The 18,395-nt window shown below is 57.5% G+C and overlaps 2 protein-coding genes across 8 annotated transcripts in view; one reads left to right on the forward strand and one right to left on the reverse strand.

The window, feature by feature from the left end:
• The window catches only part of SLC66A2 (solute carrier family 66 member 2), a 48,925-nt gene extending 32,400 nt beyond the window's left edge, over nucleotides 1–16,525 (forward strand). For 6 of the 7 annotated variants that reach the window (XM_011753982.3, XM_011753984.3, XM_011753983.3 and 3 more), the window contains one exon: nucleotides 14,673–16,525. In XM_011753982.3, the coding sequence (XP_011752284.1) occupies nucleotides 14,673–14,880 (208 nt within the window). In that variant the 3' untranslated portion in view covers nucleotides 14,881–16,525. The remainder of the gene's footprint in view (nucleotides 1–14,672) is intronic. The other variant, XM_011753987.3, reaches the window with a different exon arrangement.
• Nucleotides 7,411–14,676, reverse strand: LOC139360117 (uncharacterized). Its single transcript, XM_071085802.1, has 3 exons — nucleotides 13,652–14,676; nucleotides 8,343–9,148; nucleotides 7,411–7,520 (listed from the first exon to the last, which is right to left on the reverse strand). Exons 1-3 carry the CDS (start codon nucleotides 13,864–13,866, stop codon nucleotides 7,411–7,413), a joined length of 1,131 nt encoding a protein of 376 aa, XP_070941903.1. The 5' UTR covers nucleotides 13,867–14,676.
• Nucleotides 16,526–18,395: the final 1,870 nt, after the last annotated feature.

Raw genomic sequence — 18,395 nt, forward strand, 5'->3', positions numbered from 1 at the left:
GCCCGCTCCTCACTGAGGACCCCCCCGGTGCCCGCTCCTCACTGAGGACCCCCCCGGTGCCCGCTCCTCACTGAGGACCCCCCCCGGTGCCCGCTCCTCACTGAGAACCCCCCCCGGTGCCTGCTCCTCACTGAGGACCCCCCCGGTGCCTGCTTCTCACTGATGACACCCCTGGGCCCCCACACTGTGCTTGGGTCTGGTCTCCGTCACAGATGCTGAGGCTGTGATTTGGAGGGAATGTTATTCTTGGATTTGTTATTTTTGGGAAACAGCCTGGAAGAGAGGGGCTGATGTGTTTTTGTGTTTGAGAACGGGTGCCCAGGGACCATAGCACCCCCTCTAGGGCTTTCCTGTATTTGCAGGTTTGGTGTGAGGGCCGGGGTCCTGTGGGGTGTAGGTTCAGTTGCCGGTTATAGGTAAAGGTAGGAGGGCTTGTTGCAGGTGTGGGGTGGTGGTAGGGGGTGAGATGTAGGTACAGGTCAGGGTTACAGGTGTGGGTTGCAGTTACGGGTGTGCGTTGTAGGCACAGGTGTGGGGTGTAGGTATGGGTTGGGGTATGGGGCATGGGGTGCAGGTGTGGGTTCTAGGCATGGGTGTGGATTACAGTTATGGGTGTACAGTGTAGATATGGGTGTGGGACGTAGGTACAGATATGAAGTGTAGGTGTGGTTGGGGTGTGGGGTATGGGGTGCAGGCGTGTGCTGTAGGCATAGGTGTGGCAGGTACAGGTGTGTGCTGTAGGCATAGGTGTGGCAGGTAGGTACAGGTGTGGGCTGTAGGTACTCCTGTGGGACATGGGTATGGGTGTGAGGCATATTAGGTGTGGGCTGCATTTATGAGTGTGGGTTGTAGGCAGAGGTGTGATTTGGAGGGAATGTTATTTGGGTATGGATGTGAGGTGTAGGTACGGGTTGGGGTGTGGGGTGCAGGTGGGGGTTGTAGGTATAGGTGTAGGGCATGGGCATGGGTGTGGGGTGTATTAGGTGTGGGTTGCAATTATGGGTGTGGGTTGTAGGTAGAGGTGTGGGGCATGGGTCCAGGTGTGGGGTGTTGGCATGGGTGTGAGGCAGGGACAGGTTGGGGTGTGGGGTGGGGTGTGGGGTGGGTGAGCTGCCCTGGCTGGTGTGATTACAGTGAATCAAGACCACGGGGGTTGCTGGGGTTTCCGGGGTGAGGGTGCGTGGAGGCCCGAGAGCGTGTCCATGGCTGGAACAGGCTCCCTCACTGTTGGGTTGGGCAGTGGCAGCCCTGAGGGCTTTGTACGGGACCCGAAAGGCAAGGATGCTCCCCGAGAGAAAGTGGGTCTCAGGGCAGGCGTTGCGTGTGGGCTCCCTGGCTGGACGTGGGCCCGATCCGGCGGAGTGTGGGGTCCCCAGCCACCCCACAGCTGGAGATCCTGTGGGCAGTGCCCGGGTGCCGAGCTTGCAACCTGGAGATCTGTGGGAGGTACCTGGGTGCCAGGCCTGTGCCCTTCTGAGCGTCACCACAGCCTCGTGGTGAGGTTCTCAGTAGATCAGGACCCCACGTGGTGGCCTCCTGGCCCCTCTCATGAGGAGCTGGCCGTCTGTGGCCTTGGCCTGGCCTGAGAGGGCTGCTCACAGGGGCCCGGGCTTGGCGGGAGCCGTTGTCCCCGGTCCCAGGGGAGCAGGTTTTGCTGTTCAGCGCAGGCACATTGTTCAAAGTCTCAGCCCAGGGCCTGCCCCGTCGGTTGTGGGGACGTGGGAATCCTCAAACCCATTTCCAGATGCCAGCCGAGGCGGCCCTGCAGGCAGGCCTGTCTCAGGCCCCGAAGTCTGCCCTTCTCACACACGGGGAAGGCTCCAGAAACACCTGTGGAAGGGGGGTCTGTGTGTGGAAGAAACACATTGGACATGCGTTTCCTGTTCTCACTCACGCCACCACAGGCGGCACACACACTTTCGTGTGCAGGAGTGCGTGGGTTTCTCCCCAGCACCGAGCCGGCAGTCAGTCCTGCAGGAAGCACTGCGGGTACGGCAGCGCCGCGGGTACGGCAGCGCCGCGGGTACGGGGGCACCGCGGGTACGGGGGCACCGCGGGTACGGGGAGCACCGCGGGTACGGGAGCACCGCGGGTACGGGAGCACCGCGGGTACGGGAGCACTGCGGATGGGGAGCTCTGCGGGTATGGCAGCACCGCGGGTACGGGAGCACCGCGGGTACGGGGGCACTGCGGGTACGGGAGCACTGCGGATGGGGAGCACTGCGGGTACAGGGGCACCGCGGGTACGGGGAGCACTGCGGGTACCGGAGGCACTGCGGGTACGGGAGGCACTGCGGGTACGGGAGGCACTGCGGGTACGGGAAGCACTGCGGGTACAGGGGCACCGCGGGTACAGGGGCACCGCGGGTACGGGAAGCACCGCGGGTACGGGAGGCACCGCGGGTACGGGAGGCACCGCGGGTACAGGGGCACCGCGGGTACGGGGGCACCGCGGGTACGGGGGCACCGCGGGTACGGGGGCACCGTGGGTACGGGAGGCACCGCGGGTACGGGGGCACCGCGGGTACGGGGGCACTGCGGGTACGGGATGCACTGCGGGTACGGGGAGCACTGCGGGTACGGGAGGCACTGCGGGTACGGGAGGCACTGCGGGTACGGGAGGCACCGCGGGTACGGGAAGCACCGCGGGTACGGCGGCACTGCGGGTACGGGAGCGCTGCGGGTACGGGAGCGCTGCGGGTACGGGAAGCACTGCGGGTACAGGGGCACCGTGGGTACGGGAGTGCTGCGGGTACGGGGAGCACTGCGGGTATGGCAGCACTGTGGGTACGGCAGTACCCCATGCCTGGCTGGACAAGTCTGGGGTCTATTTGGGGGACGTTGCCTCTGCATGGCCTGAGGGAGGGTTTTGGGAGGGTTCTCAGCTGAAGGGGAAAGGAAACGACCACTCCAGGCCCGGCTTTTGTGCCACACGTCCTTCCTTCTCCTGCTCTGACGCCGCGTTTTGCCTTGGCCCCGGGTTTTAGCATCACCCGAGCATGAATTCTGGAGGCCCAGCAGCTGCCTTCCACAACCTGAGACGCCACGGGGTGTCGGCCCCCCATGTTCCACCTGGCAGCCTAGGGAAGGCAGGGCCTGCAGGGCTCGGGCCAGCGAGGTGGGGGCTGTTCCTGAGGTTCTCTCTGGGCAGGGCTGAGTCAGGAGCCAGCTGTACCTGCACGTCTGAAGCTGCGTCTCCTTGGGCCTGTGGGCCCTGCCCACCTTCCTCCCTTGGCGCCGCGGACTGTGGGACACAGGGTCCCACCTCTGCCCCCTTTGCTGTGTGGTCTCCTGGCTTCTCTGCATGGGGTCCAGGCCGCCGCTCTGTGGATCTTCAGCCCTCCCCAGCCTGGGCTCCACTTGCTCTCCAGACGTGGCTTGGGCAAGGGGGACGTCTCCCCTTCGCCACTTCCTGGGTGCTCCTGTGGTACCTGCCTGTTCCTCTTGGCCCACGGCAGCCTTGCTGGAGTGACCCCCACTTCCTGCTGTCAGACGGCTCCCTGTCTGGAGGCAGGTCAGAGACGTCTCAGGTTCCTGTGTGCTCCCACCTTCCTGATGGGGCATTGTGGTACCCCCAGCCCTGCCAGGATTTGTGATTGTTGAAGCCATTGTGGGTATTGGTTTCTGAATGCAGGTTTGATAGATCATGTGTGCTTCCTGTATAATCTCCAGGTTCGTGTTTAAGATGACATATTTAAAATGTGCATACAAACGTACTTACAGATACGTAAAAAACCAAGATTTTGGGCTGGGCTTGGTGGCTCACGCCTGTAATCCCAGCAGTTTGGGAGGCCAGGGCAGGTGGATCATAAGGTTAGTTCAAGACCAGCCTGGCCAAGATGGTGAAACCCCGTCTCTACTAAAAATGCAAAAATTAGCTAGGTGTAGTGGCAGGCACCTGTAATCCCAGCTACTCCGGAGGCTGAGGCAGGAGAATCACTTGAACCTGTGAGGTAGAGGTTGCAGTGAGCCAAGATCATGCCACTGCACTCCAGCCTGGGCAACAGAGTGAGATTCAGTCTTAAAAAAAAAAAAAAAAAAGTCAAGACTTTGGTGGTGAATGGTGACGTGAGCCTGAAACGTGACAGCCTGAAGGCTCCAGCTCCTTTTCTCTGGGGACCTGCTGGTGCCACTGCCCTGGGTGAGGGAGGCGTGCTGCCTGGAGTCTGCCCTGGGACCCGCAGCCTCAGCTCCACGTTAAATCGAAGGTCCCTAGGATGTTTGATAGGAAGTGACTCGAGAACTCCCAGGTCAATCTCACAGCAGCCCTGCTTCTGGAAAGTCCTGCGTCTCGTGTACAGGCACACACGTGCACAGGCTGGCGTGCACCGCTGCCTCCATGCATGCACACACACACAGCCGTGCACACACGGTTCTACCTTGGAGCAACTGCCGGATGCATTTTTGAACAGTGACTTCCCTTTAGAAAATACTACGTGGTGGTAGGTTCTGAACCAGTAACGAGACACGATAAAGCTTCAGAAACAGCTTACTAATTAACGCAGCAGGCTCTGAAGGGCGGATTCTCTGAGAGTGTTTGCATTCCTCTTCCTCTAGTTTTTACTGGGTTTGAAGACTGTTACCTAACGAGGATTGGAGGGTGACATGGGCGTAGACGATGAGGGCGGCCGGGGAGCTTTGGTGTTGACGGATGGGGAGGAGCCTGAAATGCAGAATACGTTGGCGGCGGAAGAGCCTGGGCAGGTGCCTGTGCGGCCCCGACTGTGTGTGACCACGGTGGCCGAGTGAGGATGGGTGACCAGGCAGGCAGGGCATGGTGCCTGCAGCAGGTGAAGCTGAGGCTCAGGCCGCCCCCGCAGGGAGAGGATTTGAACTCGGTCAGTCCTCACTCCTTGGGGCTGCCCCTGTCCATCCAGGACATGGGCTGGATCCAGAAGCCGAGCTCTTCCCCAAACTCTAGAGCAGGCTGTGTGGGTCCTCAGCCCCTGGGTGTGTGGCTTGTCTCCCCGGGGGCCACGTCTTCATGACACTCAGACCCCCGTCACCGTGCCTTTCCTTATCCCTCTGATGCAGAGCAGGCCCCGGCGGTTCGGAGTGGAGTGACTGCTGCACAGGACACCTGGGTTAACATGAAGTGAGCTGGGTGCATGCAGGCTGGCCCATGTGACAGGAGGGTTCAGCGGAGGCTCTGGAACATTACAAAGTGTGACCCGCCTGAGATGTGACTCACATCACAGTATACTTACGGGGCCACGAAGCCAGCATCACGGTCTAATTCCAGAACGTTTTCCACACCGCAGGAAGCAACTCCGCGGTCACTGGCAGTCATTACCACTGCCCCAGCCTCTGCTGCCCCTCCTCTGCTCCCCATCTCTGTGGGCTTGCCTTTCCAGACGCGTCACATCAGTGGTGCCCGGCAACGCGTGGCCTGGCGCTACGTGGCCTGGCGCTATGTGGCCTGGCAATACGTGGCCTGGCGATACGTGGCCTGGTGATATGTGGCCTTGTGCTTGGCTTCTTTCCCTGCACTTTGTGTTCTCAGGGTTCGTCCATGCTGCAGAAGGGGTCAGTGTTTCTTTCCTTTTTGTGGTTGAAAAAATGTTCCTTCCATAGATTTGCCACATTTGCTCTTCCGTTCTTCAGCTGAGGGACGTTTGATGGTTTAATGTTTAGGCTGTTAACGTGCGATGGACACTCGTGAACGAGTTTTTATGTGGACGTAGTTTTCCTTTCTCACGGATGTAGGTGTGGGGGTGGAATCCCCAGTGGGATGTGACCCTGTTTAATAATTTGCAGAGCTGTTTTCCGTCCCTTCCCTGCTCCCGTCCCCTCCCCACTCCCGTCCCCTGCCCGCTCCAGTACCCTGCCCGCTCCCGTCCCCTCCCTGCTCTCGTCCCCTCCCCGCTCCCGTCCCCTGCCCACTCCTGGTCCCCTCCCTGCTCCCGTCCCCTCCCCGCTCCCGTCCCCTCCCTGCTCCCGTCCCCTCCCTGCTCCCATCCCCTCCCCGCTCCCGTCCCCTCCCTGCTCCCGTCCCCTGCCCACTCCAGTACCCTGCCCGCTCCCATCCCTTCCCTGCTCCCGTCCCCTGCCTGCTCCAGTACCCTGCCCACTCCCGTCCCCTCCCTGCTCCCGTCCCCTCCCTGCTCCCGTCCCCTCCCCGCTCCCGTCCCCTGCCCGCTCCTGTTCCCCTCCCTGCTCCTGGTCCCCTCCCCGCTCCCGTCCCCTCCCCGCTCCCGTCCCCTCCCCGCTCCCGTCCCCTCCCCGCTCCCGTCCCCTCCCTGCTCCCGTCCCCTCCCTGCTCCCGTCCCCTCCCCGCTCCCGTCCCCTGCCCGCTCCTGTTCCCCTCCCTGCTCCTGGTCCCCTCCCCGCTCCCGTCCCCTCCCCGCTCCCGTCCCTTCCCTGCTCCCGTCCCCTCCCTGCTCCCGTCCCCTGCCCGCTCCAGGACCCTGCCCGCTCCTGTTCCCCTCCCTGCTCCTGGTCCCCTCCCTGCTCCTGTCCCCCTCCCTGCTCCCGGCCCCTCCCTGCTGCCGGCCCCTCCCTGCTCCTCTCCCCTCCCTGCTCCGGTCCCCTCCCTGCTCCCATCCCCTCCCTGCTCCCGGCCCCTCCCTGCTCCTGGCCTCTCCCCTGCCCTCTAAATGATGTAGCTAGGGGGGTGGGGGTGGCTGGGATTCCAGTCCCCGTGCCACAGTGGTGGAGCCATCTTCTCTGACGGATTGTCCCAGCAGCTGGAATGTCCCCGCAGCCAGCAGAACCCAGCCCAGCGATGGCTCTGTGTCTGCAGCTGCCATGCTGTGGGGTGCACCTGTGCATCAGGGCCCCGGGGATGCTAACAGTGAGGGCTCTGGGCGGTGACCCGGGGACAGGGACAGGTGGTCCTGGGATCAGGCTTCAGCTGCACGTCCTCCGGCCCCCATCTGACCAGGCCTGTGTCCCGGCTGGAACTCTGGAGCCCAGCATCTGCTTCCATCTTTGTTGGTATGTGCAGGCCTGAGCTCTGCCACTGTGGAACCCTCACTGGGGGTGGCCAGCCACCTGCCTGGCTCCCTGGGGTTCTGTGTGTTGGAGGCGTCAGCAGGGAAGGGGATGGAAAGGAGGTGTCCAGGCCCCCACTGGCCCCTCGGGGCTAACCAGCCCCCTCCTAGGGTGGGCTCCGAATGGGCCTGGGCTCTGCCTGTGGTTGGGGCCTCAGGAGGGGACCCGACCCCCGATTTCCCTCCAGACAGCAAAGCAGCCCAGGCTGTTCCAGGCTCTGCTCCTCCTCCCTGGGCGCTAGGCTCAGGCATCACCTTCCCACTTGCACCCCCCCAAGGCCATGGTGCGGGTGCTGCTGCCTCCCAGCCCTTCCCCAGCCACGCCTGGCAGCCGGGGGCTTGCAGACCACAGGGCTTTACCTGATGTTACGATGGGCGCTAAAAGCTGTCTCTCTAGATTTGAGTTGCTTTGACTGTTTCACTGCAGATAGTCTGAAAGTTGTTCACAGTTAACCTGTGTGGCCGCTCTGTGAGGAGGGACGTTGTCTGTCAAAGCAGCGAAAGCAAACTTGCCCTGGCCTCCTCCGTCTACAATGGCACACGCGCAGCCACATGGGAAACCCTGGGCAAAACAGACACGGTTGGCAGATTCTCCAGGGTACCTTGTTTGTCTCTTTTACACCTGTCTTTGGTCCTTTATGTAGGACTTGTGTGGTGCGTATGGTCTCTTTTAGAAAAAGAGAATGTTAAATTACAGCTTAAACGTGCCTTAAATTATAGCTTAGTTCATTCATATGTGATGCCAAAAAAATGCTCAAATTTAGAAGAGAATGAACTAGAAAAAGTCTTGTGGTGAGATGGTGGGGAAGGCTGGGGACTGTGGTGAGGTGGTGGGGAAGGTTGGGGACTCCGTGGTGAGGTTGTGGGGAAGGTTGGGGACTCTGTGGTGGGGTTGTGGGGAAGGCTGGGGACTGTGGTGAGGTGGTGGGGAAGGTTGGGGACTCCGTGGTGAGGTTGTGGGGAAGGTTGGGGACTCTGTGGTGAGGTTGTGGGGAAGGCTGGGGACTGTGGTGAGGTTGTGGGGAAGGCTGGGGACTTCGTGGTGAGGTTGTGGGGAAGGCTGGGGGGGGGGACTGTGGTGAGATGGTGGGGAAGGTTGGAGACTCTGTGGTGAGGTTGTGGGGAAGGCTGGGGACTCTGTGGTGAGGTGGTGGGGAAGGTTGGAGACTGGTGAGGTTGTAGGGAAGGCTGGGGACTCCGTGGTGAGGTTGTGGGGAAGGCTGGGGACTCTGTGGTGAGGTGGTGGGGAAGGTTGGAGACTGGTGAGGTTGTGGGGAAGGCTGGGGACTCTGTGGTGAGGTGGTGGGGAAGGCTGGGGACTGTGGTGAGGTTGTGGGGAAGGCTGGGGACTTCGTGGTGAGGTTGTGGGTAAGGCTGGGGGGGGGGACTGTGGTGAGATGGTGGGGAAGGTTGGGGACTCCGTGGTGAGGTTGTGGGGAAGGCTGGGGACTCTGTGGTGAGGTGGTGGGGAAGGTTGGAGACTGGTGAGGTTGTGGGGAAGGCTGGGGACTCTGTGGTGAGGTGGTGGGGAAGGCTGGGGACTCTGTGGTACTCTGATGGGGAAGGCTGGGGGGGGGACTGTGGTGAGATGGTGGGGAAGGTTGGGGACTCTGTGGTCAGGTTGTGGGGAAGGCTGGGGACTCTGTGGTGAGGTTGTGGGGAAGGTTGGGGACTCCGTGGTGAGGTTGTGGGGAAGGCTGGTGAGGCTGTGGGGAAGGCTGGGGACTCCGTGGTGAGGTTGTGGGGAAGGCTGGGGACTCCGTGGTGAGGTTGTGGGGAAGGTTGGGGACTCCGTGGTGAGGTTGTGGGGAAGGCTGGGGACTCTGTGGTGAGTTGTGGGGAAGGTTGGGGACTCTGGTGACGTTGTGGGGAAGGTTGGGGACTCTGTGGTGAGGTTGTGGGGAAGGTTGGGGACTCTGGTGACATTGTGGGGAAGGTTGGGGACTCTGTGGTACTCTGATGGGGAAGGTTGGGTACACCATGGTGAAGAAGAATGGGGATGCTGTGGTGAAGTTTCTGGACTCACCCTTGAACTACACATGCATAGATCTGGACCTAAACTACATCCCAGCAGCTTTGAGAACTCAGTGTCATTGTGGACAGTCGACCTCTCAAGTCCCAGTCTTGTCTCTGAGTGTTGCACATGAAGGACAGATCTAAAGAGCAAAAGGAAGGTTCTGAAGTGGAATTAAATTGAACTGCAGTCCACCAAAAACAAGTCAGACCTCGCACCCTGAATCTAACCACCTGAAGTGCTTGGTAGCAGGAAAAGCAACACTGTTGATAGGACCACGGAAGACTCACATCTCACTGCATAATGTTCAGAATGTCCAAGATAAAAACCAAAGTTATGTATGAAGAGTCAGAGTTTCTCAGCTCTCAATGGAAATGACAGTCAATAGGAACCAGCTCAGGCCGACAGTCACTGTTGTAACTGTGCTCTGACGGAAAAGAGAAACGTTCTTGGAATGCGTGGGAAGACCGAACATCTCCGCAGAGAAATAGAGGTTTAGGCCGGGCGCGGTGGCTCAAGCCTGTAATCCCAGCACTTTGGGAGGCCGAGACGGGCGGATCACAAGGTCAGGAGATCCAGACCATCCTGGCTAACCTGGTGAAACCCCGTCTCTACTAAAAAATACAAAAAACTAGCCGGGCGAGGTGGCGGCGCCTGTAGTCCCAGCTACTCCGGAGGCTGAGGCAGGAGAATGGCGTGAACCCGGGAGGCGGAGCTTGCAGTGAGCTGAGATCCGGCCACTGCACTCCAGCCTGGGTGACAGAGCGAGACTCCGTCTCAAAAAAAAAAAAAAAAAAAAAAAAAAAAAAAAAAAAAAAAGAGAGAGAGAGAAATAGAGGTTTAAAGAAAACCAAATACATAATTTTAAATTGAAAAATATAGTAATCTAAATAATGTATTATATGGCACAACTGTAGAATGCAGATGAGAGGAAATAGTGAACTTGAAGACAAACCAATAAAAAATGTCCATTCTGAACAGGAAGCAATTGAAAAACAGTAACAAAAACATGAAGAGAGTCAGGGGCAAATTCCAAAAGGTCTAATATTCTGTCATCTGAGCCTGGAAGAGAAGAGAGAGAGTGTGGCACAGAGGAAAATAACTGAAGAAATAAGGGCTGAAAACACTCAAAATTTGGTGAAAGACAAACATAGATGTAAGAAGTTCAGTGAATCCCAAACGTATCACATCACAATCAAACTGGTAAGAATCAAAGTCAAATAAAAAAATGTCAAAAGCAGTCAGAGGAAAAGGATCCAAATTACTCTGGTTTCTCACCAGAAACGAGGGAGGTCAGAAGGAAGTGCTCATTTTTCAGATGCTGCGAGAAAAGAACGTTTGACCCAGAATTCTCTATTCAGCAAAAAAAAAAAAAAAAAAAAAAAATCCTTTAGGAATCAAGGCAAAATAAAGACCTTCTCAAATGAAAGGAAGCGAAGCGAAGTCGTGGCAGCCGTGCTCCTCGACAGGAAATACTAAAGCCAGTTCTTCTGCTGGAAGGGAAGTGGACCAGAGAGCAACTTGGGACCCCAGGAATGAAGGAAAAACCAACAGAAATGGCCAATATCTGGGTAAATATAGATATTTTTCTTAAGTTATTTGAAAAGTGAAAGTTAGCAAAAAAAATATAACTGGTGGGGTTTTAGTTGTAGTGACAACTACAGTGTAAAAGAGGGAGACCGTAGTGAACTTGGTGGCAAGACTTCCGCGTTCCACTTAAGGTACTAAAATACTGATCTTAAGGAGACTCGGACAAGTTACATATATTATAGTCCCTACAATAGGCTTTTTCAACCGCAGCACTATTGATACTTTGAACTGGAGAATCCCTTATTGTAGGGGACTATCCTGGTACTTCAGGATGTTTAACAGCACCTATGGCCTCTACACACTAGATACCAGCAGTGTTCCTCCAGCTGGGGCTGTGACAACTAAAAATGTCTCCAGAAATTGCCAGATGTTTCCTTGGGCAGGGGTGTGAAGATGGGGTCATAATCACTCCCATTTGGGAACCAATGCCCTAGAGCACTAAAAGAACTATACAGGCTGGGCACGGTGGCTCACGTCTGTAATCCTAGCACTTGGGGAGGCCAAGGCAGGTGGATTGGCTGAGCTCAGTTCAAGACCAGCCTGGGCAACACGGTGAAACCCATCTCTACTAAAATACAAACATTAGCCGGGCGTGGTGGCAGGCGCCTGTAGTCCCAGCTACTTGGGAGACTGAGGCAGAAGAACTGCTTGAACCTGGGAGGCAGAGGTTGCAGTGAGCTGAGATCACGCCACTGCACTCCAGCCTGGGCAACAGAGCGAGACTCCATCTCAAAAGAAAAAAAAAAAAATATATATATATATATATATACACACACACACACACACACACGAGATACAGTGAAAAATCAGATACATTAAAATGGGATGTTTTTAAAATTTCAAATCTAAAAGAAGGCAGGAATAAAACAGTAGGGACAAGCTGAGAACAAAAAAAAAATTAAAATGGTCGACCTAAATTCAAACATGTCAGTAATAACATTCATTGTAAATGGCCTAACCATACCAATTAAAGGACAGCAATGTTCAAATTGATTTAAAAGGAAACCCAAGACTCAGCTACCTACTGTTTACAGCAGGCTCACTTTAATTACATCCATGGCTGATGCCGGGGTGCAGGGATATACTGAGCAGGGGGCCATGCAGTGAGATTAAAAATAAGAGGATGGAGAAAGATATACTATGCATATATGAATCAGAGAAAGCTTGGAGTCACTGTATTAATACCAGGCAAAGTAAAACATTTGCCTTGAATAAAAAGGGACATTGCATCATGATAGACCGGTGAATTCACCAAGAGGAGAAAACAGTTCTGAGTGCATATGCACAGAACCCCAGAGCCTGGAAGTCCGTAAGGCCAGAACTGATAGAAATGGAAAGACAAATCTCCGGTTACACTTAGGGACTCCAGCTCTCCTCAGTAACAGATAGAAAAAGCAGACCAAGTTAGCAAGGATATAGAAAACCTGGGCACCATCAACAACCAAGTGAATGTACGATTCTTTTCAGATCCCATTAGGTATTCACCAAAACGGACCATATCCTGGGTCATGAGAATTTTTTAAAAGAACTGAAATTGTCCAGAGTATTTTCTACGAATATAGAATTCAGCTAGAAATTAATAGCAGAAACAGATCTTAAGTCTCCAAAGATTTAGAAGCTCAACAACACACCTTTAAACAATCTGTTAAAGATGTCTCAAAGCAAACTATGGAAAATATTTTGAACTGAAAAACACACCATATCAAAATTTGTGGGATGCAACTAGAGCAATGCTTAGAGTTAAATTTGTAGTATTAAATACTGATTTTAGAAAAGGAAAGTTCTCAAATCAATCTAAGCTTAAGAAACTAGAAAATGAAATGCAAAGTAAACCCAAACAAGCAGAAGGAAGGAAATAACGGAGCTAACACCAAGCAACAAAAATGAAAACAAAACTGCAGCAAATATGAAAAACCAAGCCTAAAGCTGGTTCTTCGGAACAAATCATTAACTGAGAAACCGGTAGCCAGAGTGACAAGCAAGCACAGATCCCCAGTATTTGGTATGAAGAGGATATTCTGTAGGCCCCACAGGCATCAGAAGAGTACAGTGAACAGCCTCATGCCCATACATTTGAAAATCTGGATAAAATGGACCAATTCCTTTAACCCAAGAAGAAATAACTTGAATATCTATTAAATAATCCATATCTATGAAGGAAATTTCAGATGCATAATCTAAAATCTGAAAAGGCTCTTTTTCAAGGGAAGCCAGAAATTGTGTGTCTGTGTGTGTGGGGTGTGTGTGTACACAGTTATCAACTGATTAAAAACAAAGTGTTGAAACTCAAGTGTGAGCCGATGCTGCACGCCAAATAAAGCCACGGGCTTTGTGTGGGAAGCAGCCCGTCCCTGAAGCAGGCATGGCCGCGTTTGTGGCTCTCAGGCCTTGAGTCTTGTTCACAAGCACATCCTGGGAAATCTCAGCCGTGTGTGAAGGTCAGGCGAGCGCGCTGTTTCCCATCCCGGTGTGAGGGGTCAACTGGAAGCTGTGTGGGGCGACGGTGGGGTCACCGCGCGATTCCCGGGCGCCTGCTGTGTGCATGGCTGGTGCGGGAAAGGTGGGTGCCTTTGCACTGGGGCTGTGGTCCCAGACCCGGAGCCCCACCCCAGGTCAGCTGTACAGCCCTGCCCACGCCTAAAGGGGGATTCCAAAGCCTGGGCTGACTGCTGGGGTGTGTGGGAGGCCGAGGTGCCCACACCACCTTCCCCCAGTGCTACCCAGGCGCCACCCTGTCTTTTTGTCTGTGGAAAAGACTGGATTTTGTGGAGCTGGAGCTGCATCCAGGGGAAGACACATCCCAGAGAATAAAAACTGGGAGGAAAATGCACCCTGGGGGTTGGGGGAAACCCTTGTAATTTAGCTAAACCGACCCAAGTGGAAACAGTCCCAAATCCTCCTGGTTTTTCCCAGTGGGTGTAATGATAAAGCCAGATTTATGCTCTGAGGCCAACAAGATACTCCAGAGCCAAGCACTGTGGGCGTAGGAGAGAGAAGTGGGTGCAGATGCCAGCTGTCTCCTGTGGGTTCCTAGCTCCAGCCCTGACCCACACACCTGGCCACGGCTGTGCCCAAAGACTCTCGCGCAGGGCGGCTGTGCCACCCAGGCCACTTCAGGGCAGGCGCCCACGCTGGCTTGTGAGCAGGATGGAGGCCCCGGGGTGGGGGACGGCTGTGTCCTGACCTTTCTGTCCAGGCAGTGCTCCCCGCCCAGGCTCTGCCTCTGGCTTCAGGAGCTGCGGAAGGGTCAGTGACTACTGATTTAAACATTTCACGTGGGAAAACACAGCAGCACTCATGTTCACTGCTAGGCAAGCCGGGGCATGAACACGGCGGTGGGGGAAGTGTGTTTGGACTAGGATGGTGGGTGGCGGCTGCTCCCTGTTCACTCCAGGAAGGGAAGGTTTGAGCCAATCACCAGGGAGGGAGGCCTGGCCGGCAGAGACGCAGGAGCAGCTGCTCCGCTCCACTGTGTGCCTGGAGGCCCCTATCTGCGTCCTCAGCACCCTCCCAGGCCTGCCCCCTCCCAGAATCGCCACCACCCACCAGAGGCCCTGACCTCGAGTGCTCGCCCTGCCGTCCCCTGTAGCCTCCGGCTGGTCTCGCTGATAAGAGGCCCTGACCACCTCAGCTGCCCACCCCTGCCGTCCCCTGTAACCTCAAGGTGGTCTCGCTGTCAGAAGCCCTGACCTCCTCGGCTGCCCACCCCTGCCGCCCGCTGTAACCTGAGCTGGTCTCGCTGTTCTTGGGCATGCAGTGCTTGAGTCGGAGCCCCCGGAGCCCCAGCCAGGCGGCAGCTCCTGAGGTCACAGAGAAGTCAAGGGCCGGGTTGTGTGGGACAGGCAGGGTCAGCGTGTGTCCTTTGGCCCCCTGGGGTGTCCCTGACTCCTTGGGGTAAGGCAGTGCTCCCCACCCAGGCAGGCCCCAACCTCCCAGGGTATCCCCCTGACCCCCTGGGGTGTTCTTGATCCCTGGGTCACCCCGTGGACTGCCTGGGTGTCCCCTTGACCACCTGGATGCCCCCTGAGCCCCAGGTCACCGTCCTCCCCACCGACTGCCCGCTTGTGTCTCCACAGCATCAAGATGGTGCTCATGTGGACCAGTGGCGACGCCTTCAAGACGGCCTACTTCCTGCTGAAGGGCGCACCTCTGCAGTTCTCCGTGTGCGGCCTGCTGCAGGTGCTGGTGGACCTGGCCATCCTGGGGCAGGCCTACGCCTTTGCCCGTCACCCCCAGAAGCCGGCGCTGCACGCTGTGCACCCTGCTGGCACCAAGGCCCTCTGAGAGTGGGGAGGACAAGGATATGGGCCAGCCAGCCACGGGCACTGGTGGGTGCTGTGGCCGCTGCAGGTGTGGGGAAGACGGGGTCCGGGTGTTGGGGTCTCCAGCCTCTGTGGGGTCTCTCCGGGTGGGCGGTGGGGGTGGGACAGCCAGGGTGGATCTGAGCCCGAGAGTTTCGGATGTTTTTAGGGTGATATAAAAAGCAAGTGTTTTTCCCGTTTCCTCTTACAAAACACCATCTGAGCCCGAGGTACACACGGGGCGGCGGAAGGTGACCTGCAGGAACCTGCTCCAGGTGGACCCGTGGGGTGACCTCAGGAGACCCTGCAAGTCCTGTGAGCAGAGCTGTCAACCCCGCGACACCCTGGCCAGACCCTGGTTGGACTGGGGCGGCCTCTGCTGCCTGGGGTCTGGCACCATGGAGGGCAGGGCTTTCTCTGCCTGGTACACATGGAAAGGGGCTGTGTGGACGCAGGGTTACCGTGCTCCTGGTGGAAAGCGGCTGTGTGGACGCAGAGTCCCCGTGCTCCTGGTGGAAAGGCGCTGTGTGGACGCAGAGTCCCCGTGCTCCTGGTGGAAAGCGGCTGTGTGGACGCAGGGTCCCCTTGCTGCTGGTGGAAAGGGGCTGTGTGGACGCAGGGTCCCCGTGCTCCTGGTTTCTGGCAGTTGGTGTCTCCTGGGCCTCGAGAGCGGCTGCCAGGCCCGGACGCCTCGTGGCTACGCTGTGTCCAGCCCTGCTGAGCATCACCAGGGGTAGCTCACGCTGCTTTTGTCAGAGCCTCTGGTCCTCCTGGAGTCCTTGGGGATGTGGCAGATGCCAACAACCATCAGACAACGTGGAGGCCCTCATGGGTGAAGGCTGCGGGGGCCGTGCCGAGGCTGTACACACGCAGTCCGCACGCCACCCTTGGGCTCCACTGGCAGAGAGCCCCTTCCTTCTGGACGCCAACTGCACCTCCGGATACAGCGTTGATGTCCATTTTCCAGGAGGGAGGCGGCCTCGGGTCCAGGGAGTGGAGGGGCTGCCCCTGCCACGCAGGTCCTGGCCAATGGTCCCTCACCCTGCCGCCCTGGGCTTTTGGCCTGAAGCAAATTCCTGAGTGGGAGTGCCGGGGCCTGCCACATCCTGTCCTGTCCACTGCCTGCCCCCTTGTGCTGGCTCCACAGTTCTGCTACGGTGGGAGCTGCCAGTCTGACCCTTGTCACCCCACGCTCTGCCCCCACCCCGTTTTCAGTTTAACACAAGGTCACACGGTGTCAGCAGCCCTGCACTGACCGCAGCCGGCCCCCAGTCCTCAGAGTTCTGGATGCTTCTGTGCGGCTCCAACAGGCATCGTCTTCCCTTCCGCGGGCGGAGGGGCCGCTTCCCGCAGGCGTCTGAGCTCTCCGCCGGGGCCGTGGCTGTGGCCGTGGGAAGGTGTTCCACGCTGCCGCCCCGAGTCTTCCTCGGAAACACTCTTGAATGTCTGAGTGAGGGTCCTGTTTAGCTCTTTGGCCTGTGAGATGCTTTGAAAATTTTTATTTTTTTAAGATGAAGCAAGATGTCTGTAGCGGTAATTGCCTCACATTAAAATGTCACCGATTGCAGGCACGGTGACTGCTGAATGTATCCCGTGTGGTGACTTGGAATCAATAAACCATTTGTGGATCCCGTGTGGTATGAGTGGGCCCCGGGCAGAGGGAAGGATCTGGCTGTGGTCCTGGCCTCTGCCCAGACACACCCTTTAGCCTGGGCCACCTTAGAAGGCTCCCGTGTGACCCGGGTTCCTCCAGGGCCCCCAAATGACAGCCCAGCCCCCTCAACCTGTCACTACCCTTTGCCTGTGGGCCAGTGGCCCAGGGGTCCCTTCGGCTCGTCACAGACGGGTCTGGCTGCCCTGGCCTCTGCGGTTCACACATCCGCCCTTCTGCCTCCCACTGAAGGCTCAGAGCATGGGAAACGCCTCCTTTAAAGGCCAAGAGAAGCATTTCCAGATTTGTGATCTGGGAGCAGCTCATAGAGGTGGAGCTGTGTGCGCACTGCGATTTTTTCCATGCAGTGTTTACATTGAAGGCAAGATGCGAGTTTCTTTGTCCAGTAAAAAACCAGTCGCATGGGTGCAGGGCAGGATTTGGGTTGAAGGGCCCATCCGGGTACTAGGAGAGGGCACAGGCCACATCCCAGCAGCAGCCTGGGGGAAGATGGGAGATGAAGGCCAGCGCGTCTAGAACGTCTGGGACACAAATCGTCCTCCTCAAGTGCTGGTGGGTGGTGCCAGATGAACCCGAGGTCTCGCGCAGGGGTGGGGTCGTGCGTCTTCAGGGTGTGGAGACAGGCAGTTCTTGGGGACCACTCTGGGCCACCCGGTTTTAACAGGAAATGGGGGCAAGGTCTCAACCCCACACTGTGGGAGCCGTGGGGGGTGGGGGCAGCAGTGGAAATAGCTGCGTTTCTCAACTCTCAAGGCACTGCCACCCTGCGATGCCTTCTGACAGTTTTAAGCAACAAAGCACCACGGGGGAAGCAGGAGGCCGAGGACTCCTCCCAGTGAGAGAGAGCAGGTCGTGGGAGCCTGAGAAGTTCACATTCCTCTCACCACATGAGGAAACTGAGGCCTGCCCTGAGCCCCAGCCCTGTGCCCTTCCCAGGGGCCTGAGAGGGTGGCCCACAGGGCACCTGTAGAGGGAAAGGGATGCCCAGGGGCTGGGTGGGCACTTGCTCAGGAGGAAATGTCCCCCCACCCCAGTCTCAGCACAAGTGCCCGGCACCCCCATCCTGGTGACCCAGGGTGGCCTCTGGTGGGCCCGGGGCTCCCTGGCCAGACCCTGCAGCCCAAAGTGGGGAGGGGCAGGTCCAAGACTCCCCATCCCCCGACATTCCCCACCTCTGACCTGGCCCTCCGTGGAAGAACGACTTGGGTTTATTTCTGGGGGTCTTCGTGGTGGTCAGCACCTCACCGCACAGGAGGAATTCTTCTGTCTTTGGGGGTCACCAGCAATGCTGGGACAAGCAGCAAGTAGGGGGCACCGGCCTCAGCGCGTGGCCCCTCGGGCTGTCCTCTGCGTGGGCCTCTCAGACCAGTACCAAGCTCTGCTCATTCCTGAGCAAGACCCAAGGCTGTCACTGTGAGAGTGGCCCTCAGTGCAGAGCCAGACCCCAGGCCCACCCGCGCTGTGTGCCTGGCGTCCATGGACCCTCCGTGTCATGGGCACCTGGGGCACCAGCTGACCTGGCTGTTGGGGGAGGCAGGTCTGAGCCCCACGTGGTCCCGGTGGGTTGCTGCAGGTCTGCTATGGAAAAGGACTGGGGCTTGCACTCAGGCACTCACCGGGGCCATGCACATCTCCCCTTTCTCCACACCTGCGTCCCCTACGGACTCCTGCTGTGTAATGGACAGTGGGACCCTCTGGTGAGGCATCCCCCTTCCGCTTCGGGCTGTGGCCATCATGTCTCAAGTTTCCTGGGTGAACTCATCAAAATGAACGCGTGCAGAGCAGCGCGGTGTGGAAATTTCCTTCCTCTCCACCTGCAGAAAGGC

The sequence above is a fragment of the Macaca nemestrina genome, chromosome 19, assembly GCF_043159975.1.
Source record: "Macaca nemestrina isolate mMacNem1 chromosome 19, mMacNem.hap1, whole genome shotgun sequence".
Taxonomy (NCBI): domain Eukaryota; kingdom Metazoa; phylum Chordata; class Mammalia; order Primates; family Cercopithecidae; genus Macaca; species Macaca nemestrina.

Bases quoted from the DNA above. Each gene is read 5' to 3' on its own strand.
- LOC139360117 (XM_071085802.1), bottom strand. From the start codon at position 13,866: ATGTTTAAATCAGTAGTCACTGACCCTTCCGCAGCTCCTGAAGCCAGA. The intron at 9,149-13,651 runs GTGTGTGGGTCA...TTTGCTCTTTAG, and splicing joins TTGGGCACAGCCGTGGCCAG to ATCTGTCCTTCATGTGCAAC. The intron at 7,521-8,342 runs GTCCCCAGCCTT...GTGCCATTGTAG, and splicing joins ACCCACAACCTCACCACGAA to ACGGAGGAGGCCAGGGCAAG.